At 32.9% G+C, this 22,259-nt stretch overlaps 6 protein-coding genes across 6 annotated transcripts in view; 3 read left to right on the forward strand and 3 right to left on the reverse strand.

Moving 5' to 3' along the window:
• Window positions 1-22,259, forward strand: part of LOC112765592 (probable F-box protein At4g22165) — a 136,899-nt gene that overhangs the window by 45,123 nt on the left and 69,517 nt on the right. The gene's annotated exons all lie outside the window — the stretch shown is intronic.
• Window positions 802-6,378, reverse strand: LOC112764766 (fimbrin-5). The gene is made up of 15 exons (XM_025810538.3): window positions 6,188-6,378; window positions 5,958-6,100; window positions 5,680-5,850; window positions 5,197-5,435; window positions 4,926-5,097; window positions 4,778-4,816; window positions 4,536-4,604; window positions 4,306-4,422; window positions 3,694-3,902; window positions 3,226-3,381; window positions 2,932-3,131; window positions 2,530-2,687; window positions 2,161-2,257; window positions 1,908-1,999; window positions 802-1,372 (listed from the first exon to the last, which is right to left on the reverse strand). Exons 2-15 carry the CDS (start codon window positions 6,042-6,044, stop codon window positions 1,196-1,198), a joined length of 1,983 nt encoding a protein of 660 aa, XP_025666323.1. The 5' UTR covers window positions 6,045-6,100; window positions 6,188-6,378; the 3' UTR covers window positions 802-1,195.
• Window positions 7,520-9,732, reverse strand: LOC112764743 (fasciclin-like arabinogalactan protein 7). The gene is made up of 2 exons (XM_025810505.2): window positions 9,414-9,732; window positions 7,520-8,586 (listed from the first exon to the last, which is right to left on the reverse strand). Exon 2 carries the CDS (start codon window positions 8,515-8,517, stop codon window positions 7,741-7,743), a length of 777 nt encoding a protein of 258 aa, XP_025666290.1. The 5' UTR covers window positions 8,518-8,586; window positions 9,414-9,732; the 3' UTR covers window positions 7,520-7,740.
• Window positions 14,583-16,364, reverse strand: LOC112767317 (rho GDP-dissociation inhibitor 1-like). The gene is made up of 4 exons (XM_025813185.3): window positions 16,002-16,364; window positions 15,469-15,754; window positions 15,259-15,383; window positions 14,583-15,028 (listed from the first exon to the last, which is right to left on the reverse strand). The coding sequence occupies exons 1-4, from the start codon at window positions 16,221-16,223 to the stop codon at window positions 14,957-14,959; spliced, it is 705 nt and encodes a 234-aa protein (XP_025668970.1). The 5' UTR covers window positions 16,224-16,364; the 3' UTR covers window positions 14,583-14,956.
• On the forward strand, window positions 18,296-19,438 carry LOC112766331 (uncharacterized). Its single transcript, XM_025812237.3, has 2 exons — window positions 18,296-18,508; window positions 18,702-19,438. Exons 1-2 carry the CDS (start codon window positions 18,494-18,496, stop codon window positions 19,149-19,151), a joined length of 465 nt encoding a protein of 154 aa, XP_025668022.1. The 5' UTR covers window positions 18,296-18,493; the 3' UTR covers window positions 19,152-19,438.
• On the forward strand, window positions 19,864-21,495 carry LOC112766330 (uncharacterized). Its single transcript, XM_025812236.3, has 3 exons — window positions 19,864-20,740; window positions 20,833-20,991; window positions 21,168-21,495. The coding sequence occupies exons 1-3, from the start codon at window positions 20,452-20,454 to the stop codon at window positions 21,245-21,247; spliced, it is 528 nt and encodes a 175-aa protein (XP_025668021.1). The 5' UTR covers window positions 19,864-20,451; the 3' UTR covers window positions 21,248-21,495.

Here is a 22,259-nt window from a genome sequence, read left to right on the forward strand (position 1 = left end):
CATTTTATTTTAAGTGTAATAGAGAGGAATTGGGTGTATGATGAGCAAGTGTCCGGAGTTCGAATTTTGCCTTGTGCATGTAGCAACCTGTTGGCCAGCAACAAATCCTTAAATGGAGCTCAGTATCGCGACGGATTAATCCTTGGCCTGTCGGATTGGGGGATCGTGGAAACAAAAATAATAATAATAATAATAATGAAGTGGTGGTTTGTAATTTTGAAGTGTAAAGGTTTTGGAAAATCTTTACTCACTATCTCAACATCCGAGGGCAACAAGCAAAAATACGATGCATTTAGGAAATATAAGGAAATATAAATGCCCTTATTATACATATATCAGATCACTTTAGAGAATTTATTTGTGAATTATTTTTCAACAAAAATTATGAGATGAAGATTTATCTTTTTAAGGTGAGATGTTGCCGGTTTCAGCCATGCTGGCAATGAAGAACGATCGATACTTATTTGATAGCTAATAACTATCCGAGCATTTAATTTCTGTTGACATTTATGTAAGCAATCCATTTGGTGCATCTCTCAATCTTTTTTCTGAAACTATTGGCCTGCTACGTTTATAAATTTTGTAAATCATTTGGGATAAAATATAGTACTTAAAAAGGAGCATGTTACTTCCACGGGTGAATTATACTACAAGATCAACGGTTATATCTTACAAAAATTGATCTTCAATTTTGGAGTTACAAGAAATAAGTCTAATATCACAATTGTAATGGCGATATCCAATTATAGAGTATCGAATTAAGAAAACTATAACATACTTATTTGAAAAAAATAGGGAAAGTTGGCAAACATGGTCACGAAATAGCATACACCAAAATGAAATACATAATCAGAAGTTCAAATCATTCGATTAAAACATGTTTCTCAGTGCATACATGAAGAGAAACCTCGGCTACCAAACTTGTCTACAAAGAAAAAGCTCTCAATTGGAGAATAAAACGATGCCTCCCTCCCACCTTGTTATTGGGAAAAATTGCATGTTATTTTCATGAAAGAATGTAGCTAAGTACTAAAAAGGTCTAAACGAGAAAATTTACAGGATGGCATTTCCCTTGGTTCTATAAACAAAAATGAATTTATCTTTTTTACTCATTCTATAGAGTATGTTTTACTTCAATCTTTTAAAGGGCTGCGTCTTTCTTCAACGTCAGCAGCGGTTTCTAAGAGCTGGCATTTTATGAAGCTGTATTATCATCAATGGCTAAATCGGACACCTCATTAGCTAAATCTGTGTTTGTCTGGTTTTCTCCAGCTTCAGGTGAAGTAGCCTCTGGGGTGATAGTTTCATAATGTTTCTGCAGGCTCCAATACATGATGCTAGCAGTTAAAATTAGTATCATCTTCTGGTTGACCTGCCAAGTGCAAACACGAAATAAGCAACCCAGACGAATCCAGCTAAGCAACTAAGAATTGATACACTATTTAACTAAGGATTGAAAACCCTATTTACATAACATTTGACCAAAGGTCTAGTTTTGGTCTTTAACCAATCATCTTAAGCAATGATTTAAACTAAGAAGCCCTCTCAATACCGACTTGTGGTCTATCATATATTAGAGAAAACTTGGTATTGCTTTAAACAACATTTACCACAGTGGATAAAATCATGGAAATTGACTTATAACGCTAGCAAAGCTAGTACTAAACTTAATTGAAACATTTTTAATAGGTGGCTACTCCAATAAAGATTTCATGATTGTCATCATGTAAAGATATTTTATTTTAACTATTGGATGATAAGTTGTAGGGTTTGATTTTTATATGTTATAAAAGTGTTACTTTTATTTAAAGTGTGGCCAAACAAATAAGTTATACTTTTTAAATAAAGATCATCATGAGAAGATATTTTTGACATCTTCATTGGAGTAGTTGCCTTGTTAATATTACCTCTATTATGTCTTCAGGTAACAGGTAAATGGAACACCCAAGTTTTCGGGCAACACTGATTATATATGTTGCATTCATCTTCTTATCTTCATCTGCAATTCAAGCAACGGTAATTTGAGCACTACAGTTTGTTGTAAGATATTGTATTCACATCACATAACATCACCATAGTTCAATATAATGCCGAACAAAAAAAGTAGTTGTAAACTAATAGCTAGCCTCAGTTTCTTGACCATGGGCAAAGTTGACATACCAGTCTCCCCTTTAGTAACAAGACTCCAGTTGACCACCCTTGGCTCCACAGCAGTGAGAAGATCAAGGAAGAAGATACCATTGGAAAGATTTTTATCCTGATAGGAAAAAAGCGGAAAAAAAAAAAAGAAAAAAAAAGTATTTGACACAAATATTAATCACAATAAAGCTAAAGTTGCAATTTAACATCGAAGGAACTGTCATGACTTATGACTTCCATTGTCATAAACATTGAACAGTCTTTTTAATTATATTTATTCCACACACAATTCTTTAACACTAACCTTAAATTAAAAAGATTGAGAGTCAGCTTACAATATACGCATGATAAAATATTGATAACTTATAACTCAAATATTTGGTTGATTACCTTGAAACTGTCCATTTGTGAAGTTCTTTTTGCCTTTTTCACTTTATTGTTTGCCCAGTTCAGAATATCAGCATCGGTAATCTCTTTACCTTGGGAGTGCGATCTCAAATTTTTCAGAAGTTGAAGCATGGTAAACCTCATCAGCTGCCACAAAAAGGCTGTGGAACAGAGAGGAGGAGGAGATGATTATCCCTAAGATATAGATGGGCATGAATAAACAAAATAATAACAAAGCAACATTACCACATCCTAACACCCTCAACCCCTCCCCCAACCAGTGGTTATACTTCAGTTGGCAGATTGAAAAAAAAGCAGCAGCAGCAAAATCAATGCATTTATCCAACAAGATATTCAAGGAATGAAGAAAAACAGAATCCAAGTAACTTTTAAAATGGATCAGACCTAGTAAGAGCTTCTTATTCCCCTGCACAATATCATTGCCAGCAACATTCACTAAAGAAAAGTTCAGCTCCTTCCCAATCTTTATAACTTGATTGCAGTTCTCAACTTTTCGAAATGGCATCTGTATAGGAGGCTTCGTTGCCTGCTTCCAATTGACAGACCCAGGTGAAACCTTATCCAGAACTTCTAGTAAAACCCATCTGCAGAAAAGAAAATGAAGAAATACGTGGAAATGAACAGAAAAGAAAAAAAGGAAGAAGCAAAGTATGTAGGAGATTGATAATGGAATCTTACCCATTTCTGATATCCTCAAATAGATTATTGACATGAGTAGCAATTCCAAGACTGTTAATCCACATTCTGAAGCATCTTTCTTCCCGAGATGTCTGATCATCATCAGTCATCATCTCAGCATAGGACGTTTTCGTGGTGTCAGCATTAAGACCATTCCTGAAGAAGTAGAAGTGATGTTTGGATTTTAAATAAATGGAAAGACAGCCATCAAACATAAACAGCTGCAAATGATATAAGCATAAATTTCATGGTTCCTTTTTTATTTATTTTAATAGTTTTAGTGCAGTCATTTTTGGGTAAAATGGACCGGACTATAACCTTCATTGGATGCACCTGAATACTCTACTTGAAACAATTAAAAGAAGGCAATAACATTATGCAGTGGTCTAGTTAAGGATATTCATGAACAAATAAATACAAAAGCTATTGTAGTCCCTGCCAATCACAACCTCTTAAAACTAACCATACCTATGCTGGAATATCTGAGCAACAAATGCAAGATTCAGATTAGGTGACCCCTCCACTATGTCTTTTGGAGTGAGGTACGTCTTGCAATCTAATTTCTCTGCCTGCTCAAGAATGACTTTAGCCCTTTCTGTTGGATCATTTGCAGCAATAGCAGGGCCTGCCAATTCCGGGGCAAGAGCATTAAGCAAACAAGCATAAGCCTCACCATCCTGTAAACAGAAGACTGTCAGATATAATAGACTTGCTCAACTAAGAACCGTATTTTATTCTGCTCATGCATACCAAAATATCTGCCATGTTGATCAAAATTTAGCTGCAATGGCTCAGTAAAAAGCATGGTGTAGGATAGCATAGGGAATTTTCTTTGAATGTTACTATATGCTTTTCAAGGCCAAGAATAACATAACAAGAAGGTCAACTGTTTCCTAACAAATTTAAAATATACATGAAAATATACCGTGTCCCAAAACAAAATGTCGTCATAAGAAATGTGAGCCACAATATTTTGTCCACCAAATGATTTTGCTTCACAGAATGCAGGATCCATATAAAAGCAAATAAAAAAATTCCATGGAGCAAGCCAGCAATCAAAAGATAAAGAACAAGCCTTACCTTTACATCAGAAGAGAAGTTAGTAACCTGTTTCTCATATCCAGCTTTTTTCAAGTGGAAATTCATCCATTTCAATAAAACCTTTTCAGGTGGTAAGCTGATAAGTTCCTCCACATCCTGCCAAAATGTACCAACACAATAAGGAGGTTTATTTCTGATAGATGTAAAGGGGAAGTAACCATGGCACTTGTAAATAATTAGAAAAGGAACAAGATTATCAAATATATCACCTTGTCATCTTCCAATAATTCCAGAAGTTGAGGAGTTTTCTTGAGATTGAGATCAGCCAACATTTGAATCTAATATTGCCACCACAGTAAAAGACAAAGAAAGAAAAAGGAGGGCAGAAAAAATAATAGCATTAGTAAATTTCCAAGCTTAGCAGAGCACAACTGAAACCATACTGGTGCTATTCTTCTTGTGGAAACGCATATTATAAGAATATGGAAGAGGCTAGGTTTCAATACCCTACCTTAATTATTTGTGAAATCAGACCAAGTACCAGATGTGGCTACAAGATAACCAAAAAGGACATTTAAAAAAAGGAGTTAAAGTCAGTCAACTCAGAAAACAAAAATTGCAGAGGGAGAAAAGTGAAATATAAGGAAGAATGAACCTACTCTTCCTTCTACTAAATCTTGGGTACCAATATTAACCACTGTGCATCCAATAGCCTTTGCTGAATTGAGGGCAAGGGTGTGGTTCTCATTTCTCTCCCATGGATTGAGAACCTTTTTTGTGTTAATGGCTCGTTCATCAATGGTCCCAGGGACGGCAACATTTATAAGCTTGCTGCAGCAGTAAAATAAACAGCAAATCAAATCAACGAAATTGAAACACTGGTGAACAAGTTTCAAAAGTTTGAGCTCAGGTTGGATCCAGAACACATACCAGAGAAGCACTCCATCTTTTGCAAGATCAAACAACTGATCTGATGCTGGATCAATTGGAAGAAACTGCTTCAGAAATTTGTCTTCAGCCAAGTAGCCATTAATATGTTGCACATACGAAGCTCTCTCAGATTCATTAATGGCATGATGAACAGTTGTTGTAGCTGCCTTCAAAAATGAAGAAGAACTTTTCGGACCACCCTCTTTTGCAGTTGCTCGGGCATGCAAGTTCATATGTGCCTGCCATTTGATGTCACTGAATAAGCTTCTAGGTCCATTATACACTTAAACACATACAAAATTACTTAGAAACAATATAGAAATATCTGCTCAATGCTTATTCAGATGTACACAAAACTGCAATGTTACATTAGGTGCATTCACTCACACGAATAAGCAATTTGAGCACGAAATTGCACATTGCACACACATTGAGACAGAACCAAAACTACATGATGTAGCCGAAAAAAAGAAGAAAACTAACCCTAAGGAAGCCCTCAAAATCAATTTCTTGGTCCATGTTGTCATGTGACTCTGCCAAGATAGCCTTAATCTCATTTTCGTCGAACAATTCATTGAAAGCCTTTAAACCTTTAAAAATAGATGGCAAATCTCCAACGGTAACACGTCCTGATTGAGTCCTTGCTGATACAAACTATAAGGCATTCCATGTTTCAGGTGGATAGGAAAATAGGACGATGACGATGATGATAATAATGATAAGGATGATGATTTTGATGATGATGATGATGAAAGACTTACCTTGGATTTGAGGGATCTGAGTTCGACTTGTGTGAAATGGCTCTGAAGCTCCTGGTCAGAAACAACGACACCGACGTAGCTAGACATGTTCAAAGTGGGTTGGGGAAAATGATGAAACAGTTGGAAGACGAGGGAGAAGAACACTGTGGCAAGACGCGAGATGAAGAAATCACATTTTCAGATATAATCGCAGCGATCCAACAGTGAGATGGGAAATGAAGAAGGCGTACCTTATAGAGTGAGAAAAAGAAGCGAAGGAATGAAGGAAGGCGAATTCATCGTTTCTGCGTGAAGCTTGAAAGAAAGAAAGAAAGAGAAAGAGAGAGAGAGAGAGTAAAACAGAGACAGAGACAGAGACAGAGAAAAAGAGAGAGAGGGGTTGAGAGTAAATAACGTGGTGGCGATAGGACCCGCGAACACCAAGGAAATTAGAAGGCTAAAATTTTTATATATGAATAATTTTAATGTGAAATACAAAAGTATTTGATCATTTTGGTGTTTTACACAGTTGTGGTAGTAGTACAAAACGTCACTGACGTTTTGTAATAAAAAAAATTTTTGATCATAAAAGAACAAAACGTCGCTGACGTTTTGTTAAAAAAATATTATTTTAATTAAAAAAATACAAAACGTCACTGACGTTTTGTAATAAAAAAAATTTTTTGATCATGAAAGAACAAAACGTCGCTGACGTTTTGTTAAAAAAAATATTATTTTGATTAAAAAAATACAAAACGTCACTGACGTTTTGTAAATGGCCATAGTTGTGTTTAACACACAGTTTGGTTCATAATGAAGAATTTCACCTCTAGTAATACAATATTAAAAAGAAAAAGTTCAAATTAGAATGCCTTTGTTGGTTCGTTAATTTCCTTTCTCACTTGCCAATATTTAAACCATCATTGACATTTGGCGTCATTTTATTTGCTTCTATTCATTATTTATCTTTCACTTTCTCTAAAAAATCACATTCATATTGCTTACCCTTTAAACTAGTTTGGATGAATTTTCATTATGTATGTCGTAATTATTAATTTCATTAGATTTTTTACCTTACAAGTTATGTTAAAAGAGAATCATCCAATTAAATTCTGAAATAAAATATTTTCAAAGTCAACAATACATCACCATATTAAGAAGCAGATGAAGGCGCGTAGCATAGCCAACCTCGTGAGAAGGAGAGGCTCACGGTACCATTTGCGTGAACAAGAGCGTATTGGATGAATGACCTAATTAAACAGGTCCAGTCGACTTCACATGAAGTTAATACCTAAGAGCCATTAGATGATTTGACTGATTTGACTAAATTTTCATCTAACGACTCTCAGATATCAACTTCACGTGAAGTCGACTTCCCTGAGTTTTCACCTTTTTAGAATGTGAAAACTCAGGTGAAGTCGACTTCACGTAAAATTTCTGACTGATTTGACTAAATTTTCATCTAACGGCTCTTAAATATGAACTTTACGTGAAGTCGATTTTACCTAAATTTTCACATTCTAAAAACATTATTAGGAGGACTCTTCACTTAATATCATTATCCAAGCTTAGTGAAGCCAATAAAAGGAACAAAAAAATAGTATTATAGTAAAAATCAATCACATCCTCAGTCATACACATACATGTATTGAAGAAGAAGAATATGAATAACACTTGTATGTTCAGAAAAAAATTGGATATTCAAATGAAAGACAATTTGCACACCACCATAGGTAGATAATAATAATCATCTAAAAATTAAATATTCAATGAAATCAAATGGAGGGCACACCCCCCTTGGCCCTTACAAGAGCATCATCACCACACCAAAAGTGGCAAGGACAAGGGAGCCCCCATGGCTGATGATGGTCTTGGCAGCAGAGGATCCATCAGGCTGAGATGATGATGGAGATGAAGCTTTGCTATCAGCACTGTGTTCAGTTGGCGAATCTGCTGCCGGTGCAACAGCTGGGGCTGGTGCAGGTGCAGGAGTAGGGGGAATATCAGTTCCAAAGATGGCCTCAGGAAGAAGCACCTTGTCAACTTCGTATACTGCAACAGGATCTGTGGCATGAACAGCACTTGTTACCTTTGTCTTTGCCCAACCTGAATTGATGAGAACGGTTCCAGAGTCATCCGTGAAGTTCAATGTGTAATCTCCACCTGCAAATGTGGGAGTTGAGGTTTCGCTAAGGTTCTTGAACTCAGCAAGAGAGTAGAAATGTGGCAGTGCATGGAAGAGGATCACTTGCTTCAACTGCTCTTGTGTGAGGTTTGATAGGGTCTTCTTCTTTGATGCGAAGTTGCTGTCTTTTGGGACAAAGATTGTGATTCCTTCTTCAGTGTTGTTGGCTTGGTTTTGGAATGTGTCAAGCACTTTGGTGGATTCAAGGTAGTTGAGGAATGTGTGGAATGGACCCGCAACGGTTAGAAGCTCTGTCAGGTTCACATAGTCTGGTGCTGGGGCCGGCGCCGGAGTTGGGGTCGGGGTCGGAGCTGGAGGGCTAACTGTTTTGCCAAATGCTGAAGAACTCAGCAGCAGCAGGGTATTGCTTAGAATGAAAAACATGGAAAATTCCATCTTTTCTTGGCACCCAAGTGTATGTGTTTCCTTAATTACCTTGCAATTATCACCAGCTTCTCCAAATTCCTGAGGAAAAATAGCTCCATAGTGTTATATTAGATCTCAAATGTAAAACTAAAACACATTCTTCTCTGACCAATTTAAGTAATGCAAGGAACAAATTAAATGAGATCCAAATCCAATGCTAAATCTATAAATTCCTAACCCAAGATAAATTGAACACTTGTTTACAATCTAGTTAAATCTAAAGACACAGATCTTGCAAGAATTAATCAAAAGCACCCAACAAAAGAAAAATAGATCAAGAGAGGATTGCCAAAGTTAGCAAAAGCGAATGCAGATCACTAGATCAGAGTAATATATGAAAATTCTGAGAAATTGAGTTGAAGGAGATGAATAAGCACTTAAAAATATGTTCCTTTTGCTTCACTCAAATTCTAACTCCACCTGGCACAGTCTCAGAGAAAGACCAAACTTTGAAATGCTGAATTCAAGATCAGACAGCTAAAGAAATGGATGTTAAACTTTTTGTTTAATGTTATACTGTATATGACATAAGTTACCAGTTCATTTTCCCCATAAAGTTGCCACATTATCCATAAAAGCAAGTCAAATATAGTAGTAACATGCGGTAAGAGTTAGACCAGTCAAGTACACATTTTCACAATGACACACAGTTCTCACCCACATTACTATTACATCAATCAACCCTAGAAATGAAATGAGACAGATCTAGTCAAGCTGATCCCAAATCTGAAGCAACCATGCAAAACAAAAGTGATAAGCACATACCAAAAAGCAAGAAAAATCAAAACTTTGCACCAAATCACCCCTTGAATGACACAAGAAAAAGTAGCAAAGATAAAAGGAGATTGAGATTGAAGAACACAGACCTGAACAAGAGGAATTCAGAGAGAGAAGGAGAGAGAGATGGAGAATGTGAAGGATGAAGAGATGAGAGAATGGAGAGAGAGTATATAAAGATGGTATGGGAATGAGTGATTCTTCTTCACTTGGGTTGTATTTATTTTTAATAATTAATATTATTAGTTTGATTTAATGGGAAATAAAAATGCTTGTCTGGAAAAGCTCTTGAACTTGAAGTGTGTTGTGTTGTTGTATGGTGGGCTTTCCAAATCGATTTCAACTAATTACTTATTTAATCCATCAAAGACCAACCTTGCACTCTACCCCACCATTCTAATTCTCTCTCTTTCTTCAATTTCTCCTAACTCCCAATTTATCATCTCCACGCAAATACTAATATAATATTTAATAGGAGACAGTACTTGTGCAAATAGTTAAATTTCTAATGTAGTAATAAAACTAAAAATGGTTTAATGATACTCATTTTTTCTGATCTTTTATGTATTTCATTGATGATGAGATCTACTTTATTTTATCACCCTTTTCTTTGTTTGTTATTTAAGCTGTATCATATTCTATTGCTTTGTTGCTTTGCTTGGGAAAAAAAAAATAATAAAACATAGTTTTTGTAACTAAAGTTTGGCAAAAATTTTAAAAATATTTTTAAATTTTATTTTATTTCAATTTTGTTCCAGAAGTTTTTGATTTGTATCAAATATACCCTCGACGGCTAAATTTTCAAAAAATTTAAGACCAATTTAACAATAATGCATGAAAATTATGCTTAATTTGTTTGTATTGAGGATTATTTTTATGAAATTGTTGTTGAATTGGTCTTAAGTTTTTTGAAAAATTAGTCGTCAGGGGTATATTTGATACAAATCGAAAATTTTTTAGACAAAATTAAAACAAAATAAAATTTATGGATATTTTAAAAAATTTTATCAAACTTTAGGGACAAAAAATATATTTTACCCTAAAAAAAATATCATTCATGAGAATAATAAAAATGTAGTTTATCTGTTCACATTTATGTCTTAAGGTATGGATTTTGTTTATGTTCCAAACTTTCTATGACAAAAAAGAAAAAACCTAATACCGGCTAGGCCACAATATAGGAGAAGGCACATTATTCTCGCAAGAAAATTCTGCCATTAGAATCTGTCAAAATATTTTATCAACTAATTAATACCGTTTTAAATTATTAAACTGCATCCGAAACCATAAATCTTGTGTATTATTATATAGAATATGGCCAAAAGAGTTTATTTTCACCTTAATGTGCCGTCTAAATAGATCTGAATATCTTTACTACTAAGGCTATATATGTAATTTCCCAATGCAAGTGGACCACAATATGTGACTCATATTATATCATCATGATTGTAACAAAGCCAAAATATCATGAGAAATGACTTTGAATATCGTATGATATCATTTTATTATCGTAAGTTCGTAACATGTACTACATAGATACATACACATTGACTTTACAGAGAGTGGGAACAAAAATGAACAGAGGCAGCGCCATGTTTGGGAGGCCCACAATAACCCCATGCCAACTGTGGAGGAAATGAGGAATCATTCTTATTCATAGCAATTGCCAAACATGCCCCAACACAAAAACAAAAACTACTAATCCCAATTCCTACATTCATCGTTTTGTTTCGTGCAAGCACTACTCTTCGCTTTCTCTCACACGTAACATTTATACTAATTAATTAATTTATTAACATCAACATACCTTATTACGCTTTCCAATTCAATTCAGATCCACCCTGACCGACACTAATTTGCTTGCTAATTGCTTCATATAATTATTATAAATAAATTACCATTTATACCCATGAAAAATACTGACAAATATACTTATATAAGAATAAAACGACAATTATAACTATAGAAGACGCTGACAAATATACCAGTTGCGTAACCAACGTCCGAGTACTTTTGGCACACGAAGGCCATCTTCCATAGTTACAATTGTCGTTTTATTCTTATATGAATACATTTGTCAGCGTTTATATTTTTCATGAATATAAATGGTAATTTATTCTAATTATTATTTACCATTCAAATTTATTCCTATGCACTTCTAAAAACAAATTACTAGGGAATTCATTAACATTTTAAACAAGATAAATTGTTTCATAACATTTACTCTTAAATTAACATATATTTATTTTTAATTTTAACAAAAAATTGTAGGAATTTATAATGATGTTCAAAAAGAATTTCCTTCATATATGTAATAGTATAATAGAGTTCCTTTATCCCATATATGAACTTTTTTTTTTCCTACTACCAATACACCATCAATCAAGTTCACAAGAATTGACATATGAGCTAATTATATATCATATTTCGTTCAAATATATATCTATATATATAAATATTGTTGCCTTCTTTCGTCTGGTGTAATCCAAATTTATTATCATTATGAGTTGATATACTAAGAGCTACACCATACCAACAAAATAACAGTTCAAAGGTACGTATAATCGTGATTTGATTGAAAATGAATCAATTAAGAAGAGAGAAATTAAACTACGAGCAAAGTCCAGGAAACGATAACGAAAGAATACCTATATTTTTTTAATTTGTTCTTATAGTATAAAGTTTTACTATATATATAGTTATATACACATATATAGTAAATGTGTGAAGTTTATCAGGGGAAGCGCCCGGTCTAATCAAACCCAAAACCAAAAAAAAAAAGGGTCAAGCTAGCTAGCTAATTATGATTACTCTCAACGTTAGCAACTTTAATTGTTCTTAACAAACGGTTTAATGACGTTTGTCCTGTAGCAGAGCTAGGTGCAGTGGCAATATCAATTGGCCCGTTATAACTAAATTAGTGCACATGAACCTCGTTAATATTATCACAACTCACATGACAAAATCAAAACATGATTATATAATGTAATAGAAAATGGAAGTAGTTAAGATCACTGTTCATTTGATTGTAAAGCTTCCTTCGTCATATTAAAGCAAAAGTAATGCATCCTCATCCTCATACATACATAAACAAGCAATAAGAAATGTCTCAAAATAGATATGCATTAAATTAATTTATAAGATTGAATTTGATGCGTAATTCTACTTTAATACAAAAGCCACGTTTCATTAAAAATATGAATTAAATTAATATACAGTATAAATTAAAATGAGTCATTCAATTATTTTCTCGCATTTAAGGACACTGATAAAAACATCAAAAATATTATTTGTACATCAAAATTAGTCACTAAAATTAGTTATTAATGTATTTGTATATAAATATATGTGTAATTTAATTTATTTTTAATGTATATTTATATTTTAGCATGTATTTTATATTAGTAATTGATTTTGGTGGCTAATTTTGATGTACACGTAGCATAACTCTAAAGACATAGAGCATGATGTATACTAGGAGAAGGAGTAAATGTGGAATAGAAGGTGAAAAATTGCCATCAATTCAATGTGAGTGGCAGCTAGGATTTGGCTATCAAGGTGATTCTATAACACTTTGGATTTGGTGGGTCTTCCAATCTTTTACGCGTTCTTTCTCAGAACTTAGAACCTCATGTAATCAATGAATGATCACAACATCATTGTTGTCCTGCCCTTCAAACTCCAAACTCATCACAGAAACAAAGGACTTGTTTGGAAAGCTTCGGGAGTAATTTTTTTGAGTTTTTAACTTATAAAAAGTAGTAGTATTAATGTTTAGTGTAATTTTTAAAATTAAATTGTAACTTTTTAAAAAGCTATTTAAGAACTTATAGAGAAGTTAAAAAAATGACTTTTTTCATAATACTACTACTTTTTATCACATTTTTATAAAATAAGTATTTTTAAAGCTAAAAATCCAAATACAAAATAACTTATTTATAAGCTACTCTTAATATAACTATTTATTGTTTAAGTTATTTTATCAAAAAAAACTTTTTTTGGTTGCCCACAGTATCCCTCGTCCCGACAGACTAAGGACAAACTTAATTAAGTTGTTTACTAAACTGGCCAAATTCATATTTTTGGACAAGAAAGTATCTATGTGTTGCATGTATAGGAGAAAGTCTTATTCATTCATATACTAATTTTTTGGTGAATGAAAATACCCATTTTTGAACTTCATGCATGGGGGCCGCCAAAACAACTATTTGATTCGCAGTGCTTCTAAAACTAAAGCACATGTTTTATTACCAAACATGTTATTATCTTATTATGCGAAATTAGCCAGTTTATTCCGTTTTTTTTAACTACTAATATATATGGCGACAAGTTGACACAAGCTTATTTACAAAATAAATTGTCCAGCTCAACAATACAAGATTGATTAATCTTTACCCAATTGTATTATTTATTTTCAAACTTTTTGTAGTACCTATCAGCGCCTAGCTGTCTTAATCATTTTATAGCTAGTAGATACTATTATTAATAATGTTATCTTAATCTTTAACTTTTGAAATAACTACTAGTAAAAACGTATATAATTTTAATAATATAAAAATAATAAATGATTTGAATGGTTGTGGGAAAATTGCGTATTTTACATGAATAATACACTTCTGAAAAAATTATTGTGCTAGGTTTAACTTATTCATTTAGGACCGATCCATCATAATAATATATTAAATTTAGTGCTTATAATTGAAGTTGATCTCCTTTCAATCGGTCATATCAATATAATAGTAATTCGAACAAGGTTGGTAGGAAAAATCATGTTAATAAATCGTTTCAAAAGGTTGATGCTTAATATAGGTGCAGTGACGAATAGAATAAATAATGTAATCAGAGTTCTCAACTCATAATGGGCCTAATTGGTGCGGAATTTTCCATGGCGTTGGGCCATGGGCTAAATAATGTGAAGCCCAAAACATTAAGGACTGTAACTGCGAAGTGGGACATGTTCAATTAATCCATTTTAATTTTTAACTGTCCCAAAAACCTTCAAATCTAACCATCAAAAAAAAAAAAAAAACTAATTAAAATCAACCACAATATATAGTGAGAGGAAATAATTTTTTTTTTTAACATCAAGTTTTTGACATTTACATTTTACTACCTTCTAATTTTGTATTAGTAATCTTTTTAGAAAAAGTGGCATTATATTGTATAAAATAGAAAGATATTGGGTGTCATATAATTTAACTTGACAAAAAAAAGAAAGTATTTTTCATTAAAAAAAAATTGTGATGTTATAGCTAGGATTATTAGAAAAAGTCATGGTAATTTATTCTTAAATAACAAAAAAATGTTATTAACACAAAATTTGTTGGTCTTTAGTTTCTTGATAAGGAAAATACAAGAGAAGACTCTGAATGGAGTACAGAAGAGAATGTATCTTCCATCCCAAACCCACAAATGGTGAAGAGAGTAGAAAGCTAACCAACAGACAAAGAAACAAACATGGCACTTCTGATTCGGAAAGTGGTACAAGGCCGAATTTAGTACCTAAAATGTGTGAGTTCTATGATCAATAATAATGAAAAAGAATAAATGAAATAAAATTTAATAGTAGGGATCCTTGGAAGATATCCGATCCATGTATATGTATATAATATATTATATTATATTATGTTGATTAAGCCCAATCCTTCTTAATATCAAAAGTGTAGTTGATCTCCAGGTAGCATTTGTTGTCATCATCAACAAACTGCAAAAACAACAATTAAAATTATTAATTGTTGGTTTTTATTTATATTATGTATATAATATAATAAAATGGAAACTCATGTGCAGTCGACTTCACGTGAAGTTGATAGCTGAGAGTCATTAGATGAAAATTTAGTCAAATCAGTCAAACTATCTAACGACTTTCAACAATCAACTTCACGTGAAGTCTACTGCACCTGAGTTTTCACGGTATAATAATATTAGGATTACCCTTGATTTAGCAGAGTATTGTCCTCTAGCAAACAAGCCAGAGGGTGTGGTTTCTTCTGGCATCTCATGTGTGTAAGGCTCTGCCTGAGGGCTGAATGTTCCAAGCATCTCTTTTGCGCTGTCCACTGAAATTGTAACATATACACTTTTCAGATATACATACAAATACAAGCTAGACAGAATTGAATACATACATACATACATACATACCCTTTACACCAGTCTTCCAAACAGTATTGGTGTACTTGAACCCAGACACAATATTATTGCTGACTACAAAAGTGAATTTCAAGCGGTATGGGCTTCCTTCCTTGAGAGTGAACCATAGACCCTTTGGATTCCCATTCTCAGGTATTGGAAGCACTATGTCCTCTCTTCCAGGTGACACTATTGAAAGGCTTATTATTTTCACTTCTGGTTCCAGAACCTCTGTCACATTGTTCACATCCACATTCCCAAGAAGTTGCTCCTTCCATCTCCTTAGACTCTCGTCGTCCTACCACAATCCCAACCAACACAATTCGAAAGCAATGCAAATAACGAAATGTGTTAAAATATAATTAGAATCAATTAGAATTATTTAGTATATCTGAATATTTATTATAGAATATTACGTCTTTATTATTACGATTCTCTTAGCACCTATAAATACTCTTCTATATTGTATCATTTGAGACAATTTAAATAGACAACTTGAATACACTCAATAATACACAAATTTTTGAAATGAAATGAAAATGAACCTTATCTTTCTCAAGTTGCTCCTTGAGAGTGGTTTGAGGACCCAGCTGCAACTTGGATGCAAACTCATCATCTTCCTCCTGATCAGTTGCATACACAGTTGAAGACTCACTCATCTGCCTGCTCAGAGGCTCACCGTCACTCTTCTCCTCCTCGTTGTCTTTGTTATCTCCTCCTTCTGCTGCCGCCGCCTGCGCCGGACCACCTTTTCCAAAGAACCCCATTGTTGTTATTATTGGATTATATTTCTCCGAATTACTTCTTGGAACTTCAAACAGCTCCAACACCCAATGCTCCTTATTTCATCACCCCAACAGGAGGCATACACACTATACGTATGTAATTCTTTTTAATCAATGATTACTGGTCAAACCAAATTAAGCAATTCAGAGTTTATATACGTCTCATGAAAGCCAACAATAATAATAGTGAATAAGCATTAGCCAAGAAAAAAGAAGAACAAAAAGAGAGGCAAGCTAATAAGAGATCTTCTTCACATTTTCAGGGATACAAATATGTGTAATTCGGGAAAATGCTCCTCTGGTGATCCGAAATATTTGTCAATCTTATGATCTCTTAATTAACTCTTATCATAGTAACATTGACTCCACCTTTTTTAAATTTTGCCATTCATCTATTACTAAACTTAGATACAACATTTAACCATTTCTTCTAATTTCTCCTTCAATTCAGAGATTGACACATCAAATATGCATGCCTACGTACACAAGATGATTTGGAAAATAATTCATAGTTCTATCATAGTTCATGACCAATACCAGACTCTTAATGCACAACACATTGCTATTACTTTAACATTATTAATTTTTGCCTATCTATTACTTTATTAATTAATTATTAGTTAAAAAAATAGTTTCTTAGCAACACTAATAAGATATCAACGGTGCCATCATTCACCTACCTTGAATTTGATTTGCATACTTTTATAGCCTTCCAAAATAAAATCATATCAAGTCACAGAAAGGAGTTTAAAGAGCAAGACAGCCACTAAACGACTACGGGGTCGGTTACGTGATTTCCACGTGTCACATAGCCATAGGGCTAAGTACATAAGGTGATGTGATTTGGGTCCATTAAATTGGCCCAATGGGCCTACCAGCCAACCTTGGCCCCTGAAAATGTTTACATGACATGAACGGTGGATTGTTGTTTTCGACTTTACGTCCAAGGCCACGGTAATAGCACTATCGTTTTCGTACGTACCCTTCTCTCCATAAATCTATGTTTTTCAGATCCAAGAAAAATATACTCACTTCTTAATTCTAGATCCCAAAGAAATAAAAACTAATGCCACATTATTCCTCGTAAGATTTGGCAGACCCTATGTGTAAAAATAGATAATTACTACAATAGTAATCCCACACTTTAAGAAAATGTTGAACACAGTAGTAATGTTCAACAATAGAGAGCAAATAAGAACTAATATATAGCTGAGAGTAGTAGTCTAGTAGAGACAATTTGAAAGTTATTAATGGCTCATTTCATTTAATATATGAAAAAATTTAAAGACCAGTACCTTTATTAAAATTTGGCCAACACTTGATCAACAAAAGAAAAGTGAGCAATCTCACACCATTAAATGTAATTTTAGATCATTAAAAATATTAATAATAACTAATTGATAGCTACAAATTACAAAATATGCTGGTCTTTTATTTAGGTTTTATTTAATAATCATCATATCATATAGTAAATCGATATAGCAGATGATAGTAATGGTAAGTTCGCAATAAAGATTGAAAAAGTTTGCTTACATGTATATGAATCTCTTGTATTTGAAAGATCTGAGTTAACTGAAGAAAAATTTGCTACGTATATATATATATACCATGAACACACAAACAAAAATTAAGGAGGAATAATAAACTTGATACAGAAAGAAAAATGGTCCATGACAAAAATATATCATAGTAAAATGAATTTTGAACTATGGAAAACAAAAAACTAGTCCTCTAATAATATATGTTTTATTTTAACATAGTATAAAGGAATTAATTAAGATCCATTTGCTTTTAAAATCACTTTTTTTTTAACTATTGACGAACATGATTAACAGCTGTAAAATTTAGTTAAATAGAGGTATTATGGTGCGACCGCACAAAGCACAGAAGCTTAGAACGAAAAGCAGATGATGGATTCGATGAAAAAATGGAAGTGAATTATTGAGGCTCCCAATAGAAATAGAAAGAGATGTAATAAAACAAAAGCAATAACCCCATCTCAAAGCCTTTGCCATCGTTATTGCCAAACATGCTTCCCATTGCTAACATTCACTGTCTAATCCCAAGATTCTTGAAATGCACCACCTCTCCCTACTTTCTTCATCAACTTGCCCCCCCCTACTTCTATTTAAACCACTCTCATTCCTCATTCCTCTTCATCATAACATTCATACACTCTTCACTAAAACCTTTGCTCTTTTATAATCATCATCAATTATATTGCATATTCTTGTGTGTTCCAATCAATTCCAATGGCCACCGTTGAGGTACCTTATCAACACTTTAACCTTTTTAACTACTTGATATAATTAGCTTTCTTGATCATATCATACAAGCAGAAGATAGATTATATTTCTCTGTTCCTTCTCTTGTTTCAGCATTATATATTATCTTAATCTTACTTCTTCAGTGTGATCTTATCACATCTTACCATCACTAACCCATAATTGGACTTTGTAGGTTGCAACAGCAAAGGCTGCACTAGTGGAGGACACAACAAGCGAGGCATCATTCAAGGTTGAAAAGGAGCAGCAGCTGGAGAACACCACCTCAACAGAGCAAGTTCTTGAGACCACCACACCACCAGCCCCAGAAGAACCCTCAGTTGAGGTTACTGATGAAACCAAAGAACAAGAAGAAAGCAAGACTGTAGTAGTAGTCAAGGAAGAAGAGCCCCAAGAAGAAGAAGAAGAAAAAGAAAAAGAAGAAGCTGTTGTTGAGGAAGAAACCAAAACCAAAGAAGAAGCCAATGCTGATCCTCCTAAAGAAGAAGCTAAGGATGACAAGGTTGAAGCCAAAACCGAAGCCGAAGATCCAGAAGCTGAGAAGAAGGTGAAAACAGAAGAAGAAGCCTCAGAGGAGCAAGTGAACACAGAAGGAGAAGCAGGTCCAGCTGAGAAGATTGAATAGGAAGATGAAGGGGGAACATAATGCGCACTTGTTTCATTCCTGTTTTCTAAAGAGTTTATATATTATGTGTGTTTGTTGCTGCATGCATGCATGTCTGTCTGCCTGTCTTTTTCTTTTCTTTGTTTAGTATTAATAATAAAAGTAGCTAAATGGATATGAGGTCAGGGATGAGAGTGTGTGATCCATTTGAATTCACCAGTGCCAATGGCATTAGCTGCTACATGAGTTTTATGTATTGACTCTGAGGTTTGGTCAAAATTATAATATATTTACTTCTTTATTAGCAATCTTATTTATGTTATCACCTTATACGAGGACGGGAGTTAGACTAAGAGGCAGTGTTTAATAATTTATTAAAATTATTATCTGCTGTAAAGTAAAAATGAGAAATTTGAGTGAATGAAAATATTAAAAGAAAAAAAATTTTATATTTTATTTTTTAAATAAAGTAAACTATTAAATTAAGTCTAAAACTATTATACTTTATTAATATTGTATAAAAAATGGACTGATTTTTTTTATGAATGAAAGAAAAACTGAAAAAGTGTATAAAAAAAAAAGGAGACTGAGAAATAAAAAAAAGAGGAACTATGTCTATTATTTCTTTTATTTTAATAAAAATAAAAAATTTTGGGGCCATTGCCCCCCTTTTCATATGTGTAGCTCCACCCCTGCCTTATATATTTTACCAGCTGCTTTGCCACATATGAGCATTCAGAAAAAAAAGGAGATTGAGAAATAAAAAAAAAAGGGACTATGTCTATTATTTCTTTTTTTTAACAAAAATAAAAAATTTGGGGGCCATTGCCCCCCTTTCCATATGTGTAGCTCCACCCCTACCTTATATATTTTACCAGCTGCTTTGCCACGTATGAGCAATTTTATTACGATTTGAAAAAATATAAGTAAACAATTAAAATATTAAACAATGTGAATAGTGAATATATCAGATATTTAAGTATACAGATGGTTATTCTAATGTTAAGATTTGGAAAGTAATTTGGGGTAGATTGTTTTTTTTTTATTTTATTTGGTCAATTCTAAAATCTATTATTTACATTGTTTAAAAAAGTCATTATCTACCTAACAAAATTTAACATTAGAGTTGATTTTACATAATAACTTTTCCTTGTTTAACACGGTTCTGTGAGTGGTATACTGCTTAAGATGTGGTGCACTAGACAGCATTTGAATAAGAACCAGCGGATAAAAAAGTAGTGGCTGAGATTGAGATAAGCATGAATAGAAGCATAGAGGCTTTTAACATTGTGTGGATGAGGTGTGGTTAGAGAGAGAGGTGATGGCAGCTTCAGGTGTATGGAAGCCATCAGTGGTAAGAAGTGGGAGAGAAGAAGTGTATGTAGCAGCAATGCCTCTGAGGGCCACAAAGGGACCACCCCAGCTCCTCATGTCTGCTGCTTACTCTCTCAATTTCTGGAATTTCCACCATTTCATGGTCATCATCAATAACAAACCCTTGAACAGAACAAACCCCTGCTCTTTTCAGCTTTTGGTTTATGATTTCCAACCAAAAGACCCTGAAGATCCATATGCGGCACTAGCAGTTCTATCTGGTAGATCAGTGCCAGGTCAGATTTTTACAACTTTATATTTGATTGTGTTAATGTTATCATACAAGATTGTGATCAGTGTTGAACATAAACTGTCACAATACTCTTAGGAGCTGTCCTGGTGAGGAAGCTGAAAAAATTGCCAAGAAGCAAATGTTGGCTGGTTGGATATTCAAAAGAAGATGCTGAAAAAGTAGCAACTGAATTTAACAAAACATGGAAAACAAGTTTGAGAGTTGGTGTTAATGATTGCCGTCACTATACCAACGGTAATACTACATATCTTTCGAGAAGTAGTTCATTTAGATAAGCTAAACATCATTATTTAATCTTATCTTATTTTTTTCTATTAAGGTGAAAGAACCTATAAGAAAATATTTGTTGAATTGATTTTATGTAGAGTTGAATAATTAATTTGACCATGAAATATATAATATTTTGGTAGGTTTAGTAACGCAACTAACCGGGGAAAAAGATGTGCTAAAACGGTTGAAGAACATGCGTCACTTAAATTGGCACGGTTGAGGAGGTGCATCACTTGGGCTTCGGTGTACTAATTAGCATGTGCTTTGAAGTTTGAAAACTCAAAAGTCTGAAAAGAATGAAGCTGATGGCGCTTGCCATAATTAATATCTTGGGAATGTCACTAATTAAGTTCAGTCATGGTACACTACCTATCTATTTTGGAAAATTTAGGAACTTCAATTAAGTTTCAAAGCCATGACGTATACAATGAGAAGATAAGTGCGGAAGAAATTAAGAATATTATATTATTCACTGTGTCCTACATGCGTCAGTGCTCTATGCATGGTTGATTAGAATTTTTACGAAAGTAATGATACACCACTAAATAAATAAATCCTAAATTTTGACGTGCGAAAATAAAATGGATATATAATTTATAAAGTATATAAATTAAGTTAATATTTAATAATTATAAAATTAAAAAATTTATACTCAAATTAGATTTTATATAAAATTATTAAAATATTCAATTCAAATTTATTTATTTAATTTTATATTATTATCTTTATTTTTAGTTTTTCTAGTAATGACTTTTTTTTAAGATTATATTTAAATACTATAGTATAAACATAAACTATTAAATAAAGTATAAATTTAAATATAATATTTCAATAGTTAATATTCAATTTTTTAATTTTATTTTATATGATTCACGATAATATCATGTATTTTCAATACATATTATAACTAATTAATATTAAAAAATATAAATTATTGAAAAATAATGATATATAAATGATATAATTAATGAATACAATTCGACCAAAAATTAAAAAAAATTGTAAAAGTTTAATATTTTAGAAATTTATCACCTAATAGGCTAATACACATGTTTAACAAACTAAAAAAAAGAATTGTGACCATCAACAAAATTCTACAAATTAAATACTTGTGGAAAACATACATTAGTACGCCAAAGGAAAAATAATAAGAGACATGAGACTATGTGAAAAGAGAAGATAAAGAAGAGGTGTAAAATAAATGTTAATTTATATAGTGAATATAAAAAGGA

This window comes from Arachis hypogaea, chromosome 7 (assembly GCF_003086295.3).
Source record: "Arachis hypogaea cultivar Tifrunner chromosome 7, arahy.Tifrunner.gnm2.J5K5, whole genome shotgun sequence".
Classification (NCBI taxonomy): Eukaryota; Viridiplantae; Streptophyta; class Magnoliopsida; order Fabales; family Fabaceae; genus Arachis; species Arachis hypogaea.